Genomic DNA, 15,916 nt, shown 5'->3' on the forward strand with positions numbered 1-15,916 from the left:
GCAACAAAACCGTCTAAGGAGTGTAGGTTGGTAGCTGATCGCACTAATGCCGTTTGTGATATATAAGTAGGAAACGGACAAGAAGGAAGTACTATATTATTAGTAATAAAGCTTTGTGCTATTCTAGAAGGGCTCTTAATTAGTGACTGATGCTTCACATGTAGCTCCACTAAATATTAGTGGTACAAATATTTTTTTTATAAATACATTGTAAATCAAATTTAAAATGTAATCTATCCTTTGAAGCTATTGGTAGTCCACTCACGGATGGCGGGTGCTAAACTTAAACATATTGAAGCATAGAACAAATGCATTATAAATATTTCACCTTAAGTTTTTCTTGATTATTGAATTTTATGGAGGAAAAATCTCATTATCTATGTGCATCTTTGTCCAAGTCTGATTTGAAATATTTGTAAACGTGCGATACATGTCCTTTAGCTTTTGTATGTCTTATCCTATGGTTTTACTTTATGGTCATATCAGGATTTTATTTTAGTGTTGCTTTTTTTTTTTTTGTTTTCGACATTATTCATTTAGTAAAGCTTTAAAAAGATGCGGACTACTTGGATGCATTAATGCAACTGTCCAATGTTCTGTTGAGATTCTAGCCTCTTGTACTTGCCTGTGGTTGGGATGCTGATGTTCTAGTCTTATAGATGGATATTGTTTAATTGAAGTCCATAAAACAATTGAAAAATGTGGTTTTAAAGTTTTTATTACTTTGCTGCTTATAGTAGCTATATCCATCTATATGTAATTGATCCCAATGAGGTTTTCTACTGCAGAGCATCCGCATCATCATGAATGATGGATTATCAACCATACCTGTGCAGTGTCTTGATGTGTAAGATGCCTTCTCATTTGTCATACGAATTTGCATAGGTTGGCGATCTCATTATCTATGTGCATATGGTGACTGTGTTGAAATGCCTAATGGACTCCCATACCGGGCGATTTGACACTGTATCAGCATGGTACCGGTACTGGGTCTAGTACCATGATTGCGAACCTTGTTTTACCATTTTCAATTTTATCTGCTTGCTTTGATGTTTGCATTTGTTGTTTTAAGCATATGTCACATCTTATGCCGAGGATTAGTCACACATCAAGTTCATGGAATTGGTATTCATATGCTTCGCAGCCTGCTGTGATATGTTAACTTTTCCATCAATAAACTCAGTGTGGATTATATCTTTGGAATAGCACATATGCAATTTACATGACTCTGTGCATGTGAGTATGGATTCCTATGATTCCCCAATCTGGTTATTTTTTTTTCTTTTTACTGTTCATGTAATTTGATAAATACACTCTCAATTTTGGGAGGTGTACCATTCTTGTTTTTCTCCTTTAAAAAAGAAGAAATTAAGTGGTTATGTTTATTTTAAGATGGGAATAGCTATGATGGGAAGAAGTAGAATGGGAATCAGGATCCTCATGACCAATGGTAAAAGAAAGAAAAGGAACAGACCATGGTGGGCCAGGTATACAGGAAGAAGCATGGAAGTCTTGATTATTTGGTAGGGTATATTAGTAATAAGAAAATGGAGTCACGCTTGTGTGGAGTCAAGCCTGAGCATGATCTGTGTATAATAGTGCATAGATGTTAACATGTCAATCTAATAGGGTACCGATATGCCTTCCTTTGAGTAAAAGATATTCTGTTCTCATTGTAGTTTCTCATTGACATAAGAAGGTCCTATATTCAAAATGCTAAAATTCACTGAAACTAGTAACAGTACACAGATATATGGTCTATAGAATTGCAGATTTTGTATCAATCACAATTGAACGTATGTACATGAGACATTTCTACTAACCTGGACGTAGTGATTCAAGAGTTACTCACTGGTAGCCTCATAATTTCATTTTATACTTTTTTCCCACCAACATAGTATGAGACTATTCCATTCCTAGGCTAATGCAAAGATAACATAAAAGTAACATATTATTTTATCTTCTAATAATTAATAACTGGACTTTTCCTTCTATATGAGCATGTCCTCCGCATACCCTCTAATTGAGGAGTTCGTGTGCAAGTCCATAAGATTAGTATATGTTTTTTAATTTTTGCATTTCGTGATTCTGCCATGTTGAATTTATTGGATCTCAGTAATTGTTTTCTTCCAGATTATCCTATTTTGATGTCGTGGTTATATTTGGCATTTTGTTCTCTAAACTAATCATTTCTATATTTCAAGCATCAGAACAAGGATCTTCTTCATGCATCACAAGCAACATGACTTACTCAAATGGCCTATTCATATCTGCAACAGCTATTTGAAACATTTCTCATCATTTTAGGTGAAAGTTCTGCATGAACACATGGTTCCAATCACAACAAAAATACCTCAAAAATAATCTTCATTTAGATTCTTGACAAATCGAACAAATGAAGACCTTAGGGAAAGAAATGTACCAATGAAGACTAGTTTTTTTATGCCAGTGCAGTGCCATGTGAAAGATGGCTGCATAACTAGTATTGCATGATAACTCAGAAACTTACATGAAGGCAGACTGCCTTGGACATCTCTTATCTCTATGATGAATGCTGTCATGAATGTTTACCGTGACAATTGTAAAACCAATATGAGCTTCTATATGCATTTCATGACAATTAAGTAGAACAGGTAATTCCGTAGGAGGCATAAATATCAAAATAAACTGATCAAATTGTTTTTCTTGGTTCGTATATTGAATAAATGTTTACTTTAGAGGAGATATTAAGGAAAAAGTGACAGAGAATCAATGTGATTGTGTGTGCATGTACAGTGAAGATCCGAGGGGGGAGGCTCCAGTACTGATGGATTTTTTATTGTCTTGAAAGTTGTAGGTGAAACAGAAAATGGGAGAGAATTGATATGATATTATTCTATGATTTGTACTCCTACATATAGGAGTGTACATAAATAAGATTTTTCTAAAGAGGGAAAGTCTTATAAGGAAAAATACAATACAATAGGATTTTCCTAAAGAGAGAACCTGCTGCCTCCCAAAGGCTTAGTGAACACATCAGCCATTTGATCTTCAGCATGAGTGTATGAAGTACATACTTGTAAGTTGATCTCTGATGAAGTGACAATCAACCTCTATGTGTTTTGTTCTTTCATGAAATACTAGATTGTTAGCAATGAACATGACTGCTTGATTATCACAATACATAGGAATGGATTTATCATGCTGAAACCCAAACTCTATTATCAAGGAACGCATCCAGATTAACTCGTAAGCAGTATGAGCCATTGCTCGATACTTTGCTTCTGCATTGGATCTAGCCACCACGCCTTGTTTCTTACTTCTCCAAGTCACAAGATTTCCTCCAACAAATGTATAATAATCAAAAGTTGATCGTTTGTTTATCTTCGAACCAGCATAATCAGCATCAGAATGACCAACTATATTGGTATGGTTGTTCTTTTTGTAAAACAATCCAAGTCTAGGGGCTTTCTTAATGTACCTAAGAATGCCACATGCAATTGCACTTCTTGGGCTTGTCCATAAACTAACTGACCACACCAACTGCAAATAAAATATCAGGTCGGATAACTGTTAAGTAAATAAGCTTACCAACTAGCCTTCTGTGTGCAGTCTTGTCTGATAGTTCTTCAGAATCTTCTTTTCAGAATGCTCCTGTTTGGTCTAGAGGAATATTTGCTGGTCGAGCACCAAGCATGCCCGTCTTTTGTAGTAGATCAAGAGCATACTTTCTCTGAGAAAGTACAAGTCCTTGACGATTTCGAGCCACTCTATTCCAAGAAAATACCTCAGCCGACCCAAATCTTTAGTAGCAAAATATTGTTTCAAGTGCCTTTTAGTTGCTTCTATGTCAGTTTGGTTTTTGCTTGAGATAATAATGTCATCCACATAGACAACTAGGATGACCACTCCAATGGAGGTGCGCATAATAAACACCGAATGGTCCCCATGAGTTTTGATAAAGCTAAATTGACAAACAATTTGACTAAACTTCTGAAACCAAGCCCTCGGACTCTGCTTCAACTCATATATTGTTTTCCTCAGGCGACATACTTCAGAGCTCTTCCCCTGAGCAACGAACTCCGAAGGTTGCTCCATATACACCGTCTCTTCAAGATCACCATAGAGGAAGGTATTTTTCACATCAAGTTGATATAGTGACCAATCCATGTTGACAGCAATAGAAATCAAAATTCGAATGGAGCTGAGATGTGCCATAGGAGAGAATGTCTCAAAATAATCAAACACCATATGCCTGAGAATATCCTTTTGCAATCCATCATGCCTTAAGCTTTTCCATGGTGGCATTAGGCAGGTACTTGATGGAGAAAACCCAACGACATCCTCACAATCAGCTGGAGGAGAGACCAACTCTCAAGTGCCTTTGCTCTCTAAGACAGACATTTCTTTTGCATTGCGTGTCGCCAACTAGGGTGAGATAATGCCTTCTCTGCATTCCTGGGAATAGGAATAGAAGAAAGGGCCAAGGAAGACTTTTGAAGAGCAGGACTAAGATGATTCAAGGAAACAAATGAAGCAATAGAATGTTGAGTAGAAGAACGTTTATCCTTTCGTATGGCAATGGGAAGATGCAAATCTGATGTAGGTGGTGGAGATACTGGATCGCTTTTTGAGGGCGAAGATGGTGGTGGCGAAAGTGCTAGGACCTGATTCTGTGGACGTCGAGTATACACCTTCAGAGGTGGTGGAGAAATAAGGCATAACTGCAGGCTTTTCTGAAGTGGAAGGAAACACTGGAGCAAGGATAGGTGTTAGTGGAACTAGTAACTCACTAGACAAAGATTCTCCTACAGATGAAAAGTAAGGCTGTTTCTCAAAGAATGTGACATCAACACTGACGAATACCTTGTGACTCGTAGGGTCAAAGCATCTGTAAGCCTTCTAGTTTCTGGCGTAGCCAAGAAAAATACATTTGATAGCTCTAGGAGATAGTTTGTCTAAAGCTCGGTCGAAGATCATGGACAAAAACTATACATCCAACGGTACGAGGCAAAGAAAATAATGGATGATGTGGATATAGAAATTGAATGGGAACTTTATCTTGGAGTATTGAAGATGTTATATGGTTAATAAGAAAGCAAGCAGCCAAAATAGCATCTCCCCAATATGTTTTAGGTACATGCATATGAAAAGGAATGGGCAGGCAATGTCAAGAAAATGACGATTTTTGCGCTCAACTACCCATTTTGTTGAGGGGTATATGCACAAGAAGTTTGGTGTTGAATCCCGTTTGAGGCACAGAATGCATTTAACTCTTGCTGGACAAACTCAAGAGCATTGTCAGTGCGAATAGAACAAATATCAGTAGAAAACTGCATCTTTATTTCTTTATGAAAATTTTTGAAGACAAACAAGACCTCAGACCGTTCCTTTAATAGAAACACCTAGGTGGTATGAGAAAAATCATCAATAAAGGTCACAAAATATTTATGACTAGTATGAATCTTGACTCTAGAAGGATCCTAAATATCAGAGTGAACTAACTCAAATAACCTTGTACTAGTTTTATCAACTCTTTGGAAATATTGACTTATGGTGTTTTCCAAGTTGTCAAGCCTCACAATTGGACAGGACCGACGACTTATTAAGAGGGATAATTTGATATAGTTTTTGGAGAGATGGATGCCCAAGCCAATAATGCTATTGCTGAGGACTCACCACAGATAAAAGAGCTCTCGATTTTAGAACATCCAGGTAATACAGGCCATCAACACCTTCATGGCCCCCACCAATCTTCTTCCTTGTCAAGAGATCCTGAAAAATATAATAAGAAGGATAGAAGGTGACTGAATAGTTTAAAGACTTTGTAAGAGAACTGACTGACAAAAAGATTTAATGAAAATTTAAGCACATAAAGAACCGAAAAAAGTGATAAAGAGGAAGTGGGTGATACAGAACCACAACCAGATATTAGCGATTGTCTGCCATCAGCTAGAAAGATAGGACGATTTTTTGAAACAGAAAATAAAAAGGAGAATAGTCTAGAGTCACCTAACATATGTGATGTAGCGCATGAGTCAATGACCCAAGAGGAAGGTGGAGATGCAGTGGCAGACAAGAGAATAGTGCTACCTGAGGCAAAGGATGCTATGGGAGGAGTCGAAGAAGCAGAAGATAGTTGAGTCGCCTGGCAGACTAATTACTCCAGGTCTGTCCGAAAAATAGTCAAAGTATTAGAGTGACTTCGGTGGGTGCAACAGTAGTCTCAGCTCTCCCTGACTCTGAAGCAATAACTATTACATGTATGTCCTAGAAGCCAGATTGGCTGATACATGTATACATTCTAGAGGCATAATTTTATAATTGAATTTTTATATATTAATAAAATTTGGATTTTTATCCATTCACATCTGTGTTTATTGTGTCTGTGAATTGTCTATTGAGTTAATGGGTATGATAACATATATTCTCAAGAGTTGAGAATTGAGACGTGTTATTATTAGTTAACTCATAAAATGCTTCCGATTGTAGGATCATCACGGGGATGGTGATTGATCCGAAAAGATTGGTGCATGATTGCTTCCTTAGGGTAGATGAGTCTTGAATCTACGGTGTGGAGACACCGGAGCGAAAGTGCAAGTGCTTGTTATGAATAAGGGTACCGAGTGTGACCAATTTCGAGTAGTTATAACGATATTTGCTTTCTCACCAGTGACATACTCATAGCTGCAGTAGTATGTTTAGTTCTTTGATCTGAGATGCATAAGTAGTTCACCTTGAAGGTGCTGTAGTTTGACTATATCAAACTCGATCTCCTAGCCATATGGAGCCTTTAGGTGTATGTTGGCTGCAGTATGTTCATTGTAGGATTTGGATCGCACCAAGATGGGATCTATCAATCTCGGTAGAAGAGTAGCCTTATGTAGATCATGAGATTGAGTCCTAAAGTCCATAGCTATAGCAGTGTGAATGATGGAAAGATGTTTCCATAAGATTTCACATCGGACTCGAATCGATTGATTCTAACATATGATAGGGATAAGATTTGACGAGTTATCCTTGACCTCTGTCCTATCAAGTCTCATGATAGAAGAATTGAATCACAGTAACTACATCTTGAGGTTTATCTCTTCAGTTCTGCTGGCTTGCCACTATATATTACTAGATGTCATCGATGGATTGTGAGAGCTCACTAGGATCATACTGGATTGATGATCATTGATGGGTGTGAGTTGGAATTGTTCCAACCTGTTGAAAAAAGTTTCAATAATATTATGATGGAGATCACGGTATGTCTCACTACCAGACAGAATTGAACCTATGGGATCACACAATAAGGAATTTAATCTTGGATTGATCCAATTGGATTTGTGAAGTCACAATTGGATTAGGATTTGGTGAAATCTTATTGGGTTTAGGCACACCATGCTAGCACATGGTTAAACCTAAATTTTTTTTTGGGATTTGATTTCTTATTGGATAAGATTTATATCAAGTCAATTGCCTTATTTCTAACCTAATCTATTGGGATCAAGAGGGGCACCACTTTTGGTGCCTCAATAGGATTGGATCAAACCAATTAGTTGGTTCATCTCCTCTTTCTCCCTTGACTTGGCGCAGGTTTTATGAAAGGGGCATTTGTGAAGTCACAATTGGATTAGGATTTGGTGAAATCTTATTGGATTTAGGCACACCATGCTAGCACAAGGTTAAACCTAAATTTCTTCTTGGGATTTGATTGCTTATTGGATAAGATTTATATCAAGTCAATTGCCTTATTTCTAACCTAATCTATTTGGGTCAAGAGGGGCACCACTTTTGGTGCCTCAATAGGATTGGGTCAAACCAATTAGTTGGTTCATTTCCTCTTTCTCCCTTGACTTGGCGCAGGTTTTATGGAAGGGGCGCATGCCACCTTTAGATGAAATCAAGAGGGGCACATTCCTTGGCATGTTCTAGGTGTGCTCACCATTGGAATCCATATGGAGGAATGAGAGAGGCACACGCCTCTCTCTAGTTTCAGCATGAGAAGGGAGAGGGCACACGCCCTCTCTTTCTCTTGCTTGGATGAAGAGAAGTGGCTACCAAGTGTTGGCACCCACTTTACTTACCTATTTGGGAGGGATCACATACCATTTAGACCTGATTTTCTTGGGAAGAAAATTAGATTAAATAGAATGAGTTGTTATGAGATAACAAGCAGCTATTTTATGTCAATTGGTTTGAATTTTGAATTCAAATCAAGGGTCTATAAAAAGGTAGCCTTTTAGGGTTTGCCATGTGATGAAAATTAGATTTTCATAATCTCTCCTTATGTCCATGCCTCGTCACCCTCTCCACTTTGTCCAATGCCCAAAGAGTTGGGCGTCCCCATCTCCACTTGCCTAAGGTTGTTAGGCGAGTTCCTCTTGTGCCAAGGAAGTCTTAAGGGTTGAAATCGAGGAAAGAAGATTAAGAGTTGATTTAGGATCCAGAAAGGCTCATGAGAAAGACGATCCAAGATTGATCTCGGTGGATATCTATAGAGGTCGGACACGTGTGCAGCTCAACAACGAACTTCCTTCAGATCCACGATATTCGGATTGCAGTGTTCATCTACTCGCGCAAGGTGATAATGAGATTGTCACAACCTATTCTATATGCTGATTTCTTGTTTGTTAATCTGATTTAGAACTATGATTGGATGTTGGATCATTTTCTTTTTTTTGTTTTTTGAAATCCACTGCGTTTAAGTTTAATCGATCCAGTATGCAACTTGATCCTTCAATAACTTGGTTAGCCCAATTGGGCTTGTTGGGTGTAAAACCCCCCAGCCGAAGTTCGTGTTCGGAGTGACCCCTCGGAGATTCTGCAGACAAGCTTCGTCCGGACTCCTACGGGAGCCGGACTCCGTCTCCAACTTCAACTACAGACAGACTCCGTCCGGGCTCCTATGGGAGCCGGACTTCGTCCTCGACTTCGAACGCTGGTAAGCTCCGTCCGAACTCCTACGGGAGCCGGACTTCGTCTCCAACTTCAACTACAGACAAGCTCTGTTCGGACTCCTACGGGAGCCGGACTCCGTCTTCGACTTTGATCAAAAGAAGACTCCGTCCGGGCTCCTACGGGAGCCGGACTTCGTCCTCGACTTCGAACGCTGGTAAGCTCCGTCCGAACTCCTACGGGAGCCGGACTCTGTCTCCAACTTTAACTACAGACAAGCTCCGTCCGGACTCCTACGGGAGTCGGACTCTGTCTCCGACTTTGATCAAAAGAAGACTCCGTCCGGGCTCTTACGGGAGCCGGACTTCGTCCTCGACTTCGAATGCTGGTAAGCTCCGTCCGAACTCCTACGGGAGCCGGACTCCGTCTCCAACTTCAACTACAGACAAGCTCCGTCCGGACTCCTATGGGAGCCGGATTCCGTCTTCGACTTTGATCAAAAGAAGACTCCGTCCGGGCTCCTACGGGAGCCGGACTTCGTCCTCGACTTCGAACGCTGGTAAGCTCCGTCCGAACTCCTACGGGAGCCGGACTCCGTCTCCAACTTCAACTACAGACAAGCTCCGTCCGGACTCCTACGGGAGTCGGACTCTGTCTCCGACTTTGATCAAAAGAAGACTCCGTCCGGGCTCCTACGGAAGTCGGACTTCGTCCTCGACTTCGAACGCTGGTAAGCTCCGTCCGAACTCCTACAAGAGCCGGATTTCACCTCTGACTTCAACTACAGGTAAACTTCGTCCAGACTCCTACGGGAGCCGGACTTCGCCCCCAACTCCAGCTACAGACTCCAACCGAATTTCATCCGACAAGTCTGGACCCCTTGGTAGGCCACAGTAACGACCACGATTCTGCTCCACTCCCTGCGGCGGGTCCTACACGGCCCCGTTACTCCTTGACAGGCCGCAGTAACGGCCACGATTCTGCTCCACTCCCTGCGACGGGTCCTACGCGGCCCCATTACTCCCTGGCAGGCCGCAGTAACGGCCACGATTCTGCTCCACTCCCTGACGAGTCACGACAACGGACGTCGTTCCACTCCCCGCAACTGATTCCACGTGGCGAGCCATGGTGACAGCCACAACTCCACCCCATTACTCTTCATGATAAATTCCTTCCGATCCCGTACGGCCCACGACGAGGCGATCATGAACAGTCGCTATCAATCCTTTGCTCCCCCATCTATAAAAGGAGGGACCTCAGATACGTTACTCTCTAAGCTCTACTTTCTATCCTAAAAATTCTGCTAAAATTTTCGTTCGAGCACTCCATTCTTGTTGAGGCAGAGAACTGACTTGAGCGTTGGAGGGTCTTGCCGGAGCAACCCCACCTCCGGTTTAGACTTCTTTTGCAGGTCCCAGCGGCGATCGCGACCCCCACAACTCCAGCTTCTCCGGCGCAGGCGGATTTTTGCACCAACAGGATTGGCGCTAGAGGAAGGGCTGTGTCTTCGCAGTACCCTTGTTCTTAAAGGAGCGCTCAACGAGACTGCCCCCGGGCATCTTTTCCGGCGCCCTCTCCTCCTTTCTCCACTTGGTCTTTGCCCGATGCCTCCCCGCAAGGCATCCACGCGACGATCCACGGCCTCCGCGGCCAGATCTCAGGCTCCGGCCTCGCCTCCAGTCTTTCAGGCCCTGCATCCTCCGGCAACGGTGGCCGGCATGGAGCGGTCGGACAATCGGCCTCCGATGGATTTCGCCAACATTTCGGGAGAATCCCGGCGGGAAGCTACCAACGTATCGGCCGTACCCCCCAAGCGACAAAAGATTGAGGAGCCCATAACCTTTACTGAAGAAGATGCTCAGGGAGTTCAATTCCCTTATAACGACGCGATTGTAGTTTCCTTGAATATAGCAAATTACGACGTCCGCCGCATTCTTGTCGACAATAGAAGCTCGGCCGACATTTTGTTCTACGACGTCTTTTCAAGAATGTCCACTTTTGACGGCCATTTGGGGCCGATTAGCTCCCCTCTAGTAGGGTTTACCGGCGATGCTGTCCCGGTGGAGGGAGTGGTAACTTTGACTGTAGCTGCAGGTCGATATCCAAGGCAAACCAGGGCTCTGGTGAATTTCCTGGTGGTGAAGGCGCCGTCAGCCTACAACGCAATCCTCGGCCGACCTGGCCTCAATGCTCTCCGAGCCGTCGTGTCAACCTACCATCTGAAGTTGAAATTCCCTACCAACCAGGGGATCGGAGAGGTCAGAGGAGACCAAGCCCTGGCCAGACACTGCTACAACATAGCCTTGTAAAGAAGCGACCAATCCGACCCCTGTCCAGTTGATGGGCTGGATGCTCGCGACGACCTCACTGAAGAAAGAGGCGGCCCAATCGAAGATCTGGTACCTATCCCTTTGAACGACAGGAATGCTGAGCATGTGGCAATGATCGGCTCCAACCTGGGGCAAGAGGTGCGGATGCGTCTCATCGATTTTTTGTGAAAGAATGCGGACGTCTTCGCTTGGGTTCCGGCGGACATGCCGGGGATCGACATGGATGTCATGGAACACCGACTAACCGTCGATCCAAAACATCGACCGACGAAAGAAAAAATTCGAGGTCATGCACTAGAGAGGCAGAAGGCGATAGTCGAGGAAGTGGACAAACTCCTGAAAGCCGGATTCATTAGAGAAGTCAATTATCCTGATTGGATTTCCAACGTTGTCCTAGTCAAAAAGGCAAACGGCAAGTGGAGGATGTGCATAGACTTCAAAAAGCTGAATAAAGTCTGCTCAAAGGACAGCTACCCCCTTCCCAGAATCGATCAACTTGTGGACGCGACCTCAGGCCATGAGCTCCTCACCTTCATGGACGCATTCTCCGGCTATAATCAAATCAGGATGGGCCGGAAGACGAAGAAAAGACCGCATTCATTACTAACCGTGGCCTTTACTGTTACAGGGTCATGCCTTTCGGCCTCAAAAATGCAGGTGCAACCTACCAGCGGTTGGTGAATAAAAATTTCAAGGAGCAGATCGGCCGCAACATGGAGGTCTATGTGGACGACATGCTCGTAAAAAGCAAATCTTCCATGGACCACATCGCCGACCTCGAGGAGACCTTCGACGCCCTCTGAAAATATAAAATGAAGCTGAACCCGACTAAATGCGCTTTCGGAGTAACCTCGGGAAAGTTCCTGGGCTTCATGGTGTCGGGGCGCGGGATTGAGGCCAATCCGGAAAAAATTCGCGCCATCCAGGAGATGGCTGCCCCAAAATCGATAAAAGAGGTTCATCGCCTTACAGGGAGGGTAGCAGCCCTGAATCGCTTCGTCGCGAGGTCGGCCGAACGGTGCTTACCCTTCTTCTAAACCCTCAAGCAACCGAAGAACTTCTGTTGGACCCCTAAGTGCCAACAGGCATTCGAAGAACTAAGGAACTACCTCGGCTCACCTCCACTGTTGGCGAAGCCAGAGCCTGGAGAAGAACTATTTTTATACCTGGCGGTCTCTCCCATGGCTCTTGCGGCAGTCCTTGTCAAAGAAGCAAAAGTCCAACGACCAATCTACTACGTCAGTCGCGCGTTGAGAGACGCCGAGACCAGGTATACTAAATTAGAAAAATTGACTTACGCCCTGTTGATTGCAGCCCGGAGGCTCCGACCCTACTTTCAAGGGCACACCATAACGCTGCTCACCGACCAACCGATCAAGGCGATTCTACACCGGACGGATGCCTCCAGAAGGATGGCAAAATGGGCGATCGAGCTCACAGAATTCGACATCAACTATCGGCCCAGGCCAGCAGTGAAGGCCCAGATATTGGCAGATTTCATAGTGGAGTGTACTATCCCAGAGGAGACCGAACCTGAACAAGGTGAAATTGACGGCCTGAAGCCCCGATCGAACTCCCCCAAAGAAGAAGCAGATCCCTCTAATTGCCTTTGGGCCCTCTACGTGGACGGGTCTTCCAACATGTCAGGCGCGGGTGCGGGCCTGATCTTGATCAGTCCGGAGGGATCGTCGCGGAGTACGCTCTGCGCTTCGAGTTCCTCGTAATGAACAACGGAGCGGAATATGAAGCTCTGATTGCAGGACTGAGGATCGCCAAAGAGCTGGGAATAGATCGGCTCCAGGTCCACAGCGACTCTCAACTAGTAGTGGGACAAGTCAACGGAAACTACGAAGCGCGGGAGGACAGCATGGCTAAATATCTTGAAAAGGTAAAGGAGCTCATCTCCGCCTTCAGCAGCTTTAACATCAGGTAGATTTCGAGGTTGGAAAATACCAGGGCCGACCTTCTCTCCAAGCTGGCAATGCTGGCTCCGGTCGAATTACCCAAAGATGTTCTCTTTGAAGTGCTAAAGCGCCCGAGTACGGAAGAATCACGGCCCGTGATGGAAATTGACCACGAGCCTAGCTGGATCGACCCACTGATAACATATCTCAGAGACGGGGTTCTCCCCCAGGATGCGAAAGAAGCTTGGAAGTTTCGAAATCAAGCCTCCCGATACATCCTTTATGAGGGCAAGTTGTACAAGAGATCATACTCTTTGCCCCTTTTAAAATATCTCCGGCCTTCGGAAGCTGACTACGCCTTATGGGAAGTGCATGAAGGAATCTGTGGAAGCCATCTGGGGGCTAGATCTTTATCCCACAAGTTGCTCCGCCAAGGATATTACTGGCCGACGATGCACCATGACTCGATTGAATACGTCAGAAAATGTGACCGATGCCAGAGATATGCCAACATCCAGAGACAGCCCGCCACCGAGCTTACACCCTTAAGTGCCCCATGGCCTTTTGCGCAATGGGGGATGGACATCCTTGGACCCTTTCCCATGGCGTCGGGGCAGAGAAAGTTCCTCCTGGTAGCGATTGACTACTTCACCAAGTGGGTCGAAGCCGAACCACTGGCAAAAATCACAGAAGCTAAAGTGCAAGATTTCGTCTGGAAGTCAATCGTTTGCAGGTTCGGTCTGCCAAGAATCCTAATCACTGATAACGGACGGCAGTTTGCGGGAGCAAGATTCGCCGAATTCTGTGAAGATCTAAATATCTCCCACAACTTCACATCAGTAGCCCATCCTCAGGCGAACGGCGAAGCTGAAGTGACCAACAGAACCCTGCTGCAAGGGATCAAGATGAGGCTTGAATAGGCGAAGGGAACTTGGGCAGACGAACTTTATCATGTGTTGTGGGCGTATCGAACTACCCAAAGACTGCCCACGAGAGAGACCCCCTTTGCTTTAGCCTTCGGAACGGAGGCTGTGATCTCAATTGAGCTTAAACTCCCGTCGGCGCGAGTCGTGGCATTCAACGAACATCGCAATTCGCAAGGTCTTAAAGCCAACCTCGAGTTACTGGAAGAAAAGCGGGAGGTAGCTCAAGTTCGGATGACAGCCTACAGACAGAAAGTCGCCTGCTATTACAGTTCCCGGGTCAGGAATAAACTCTTTAGAGTGGGAGATCTAGTGCTTCGACGAGCCGCTGTCTCGCAACCTCAGGATCGAGGGAAGCTCGCCCCAAACTGGGAAGGCCCGTATGAGGTCAAAGAGGTGGTCCGGCTCGGAACTTATTACCTCAAGGAGCTCGGAGGAGCAGACCTCCCGCGACCATGGAGCTCGAAAAATCTACGAATGTATTACCGATAACTTTATTTTAAATAAAAGTTGCATATTTATATGTCTCCTCCCTTGGCACGAGCTTATATCGACAGGGCAATCAAAACAAACCGTGTCGGAAGCAGGAGGAAAACCTCATCTCGACAAAGTCGAAGGCCCGGTTCTCTTTAGACCGGATGGGGGGAGAGGCCTCGCAACGCCCCTATGCGCCCCCACAGCCCTGTTAGGGACAGGAGGAGAACCTCGCCCTAACTTGAGCAAAGTCGAAGGCCCGGTTCTCTCTAGACCGGATGGGGGGAGAGGCCCTGCAACGCCCATATGCGCCCCCACAGCCCTGTTAGGGACAGGAGGAGAACCTCGCCCTAACTTGAGCAAAGTCGAAGGTCCGGTTCTCTCTAGACCGGATGGGGGGAGAGGTCCTGCAACGCCCATATGCGCCCCCGCAGCCCTGTTAGGGACAGGAGGAGAACTTCGCCCTAACTTGAGCAGAGTCGAAGGTCCGGTTCTCTCTAGACCGGATGGAGGGAGAGGCCCTGCAACGCCCATATGTGCCCCCACGGTCCTGTTAGGGATAGGAGGAGAACCTCGCCCTAACTTGAGCAAAGTCGAAGGCCCGGTCTCTTTAGACCGGACGGGGGGAAAGGCCCAGCAATGCCTATATGTGCCCCTACAGCCACGTTAGAGACGAGGCGAACCTCGTCATAACCAGAGCTGAAACCTGTTACGACAGAAATAGGGAAAGAACCTCGCCCTGACATCAATTAAGGTCTGGTCATTCAAGACCAGATGAGAAAAAGGGGGACCTTCCCCAGCGGCCCTTTCGCAATAAAACTTCGTCCGGACTCCTACGGGAGCCGGACTTTACCCTCGACTTTGATCGAAAGAAGACTCCGTCTCCAACTTCAACTACAGACAAGCTCCGTCCGGACTCCTACGGGAGCCGGACTCCGTCTCCAACTTCAACTACAGACAGACTCCGTCCGGACTCCTACGGGAGTCGGACTTCGTCTCCGACTTCAACTATTGGTAAGCTCCGCCCGGACTCCTACGGGAGCCAAATTTTGCCTCTGACTTCAATTGCAGGTAGACTCCGTTCGGACTCCCACGGGAGCCGGACCTCGCCCCGACTTCACCTACGGGAGCCGGACTCCCGCAGCCCCACCAAGAGCGGAGGAAAAAATCCCACTCGAAAAGGAAAAAGGGGAGAGGAGTTAAAAGGGAAAGCGATGGACTACGTCAGCGACGAATGGAAAACAAACAGCGTCAAAGATGTAGAGAACCCCGTCTCAGCAAGGGTTGGGGTTCTTATCAAGAACCCCAGCTTTCAAAGAAGCTTTCAACGCAAGACCTAGACGAGATGACTTCCTCAGGGTGACGGAAGCTCAGACCTCCGAGCTCGAGCCCTGATGGGGGGCGCCAAACTCGAGCGACCCCA

General features: G+C 45.2%; 1 protein-coding gene across 10 annotated transcripts in view; it reads left to right on the plus strand.

The window, feature by feature from the left end:
- Nucleotides 1-15,916, plus strand: part of LOC105046734 (uncharacterized) — a 202,369-nt gene that overhangs the window by 140,029 nt on the left and 46,424 nt on the right. For all 10 annotated transcript variants that reach the window (XR_012142145.1, XM_073259552.1, XM_073259546.1 and 7 more), the window contains one exon: nt 789-847. Coding sequence is in view for 9 of the 10 variants with exons in the window: in XM_073259552.1 (XP_073115653.1) it covers nt 789-847 (59 nt within the window). In the remaining variant the exon portion in view is untranslated. The remainder of the gene's footprint in view (nt 1-788; nt 848-15,916) is intronic.

The sequence above is a fragment of the Elaeis guineensis genome, chromosome 6 (assembly GCF_000442705.2).
Source record: "Elaeis guineensis isolate ETL-2024a chromosome 6, EG11, whole genome shotgun sequence".
NCBI lineage: Eukaryota > Viridiplantae > Streptophyta > Magnoliopsida > Arecales > Arecaceae > Elaeis > Elaeis guineensis.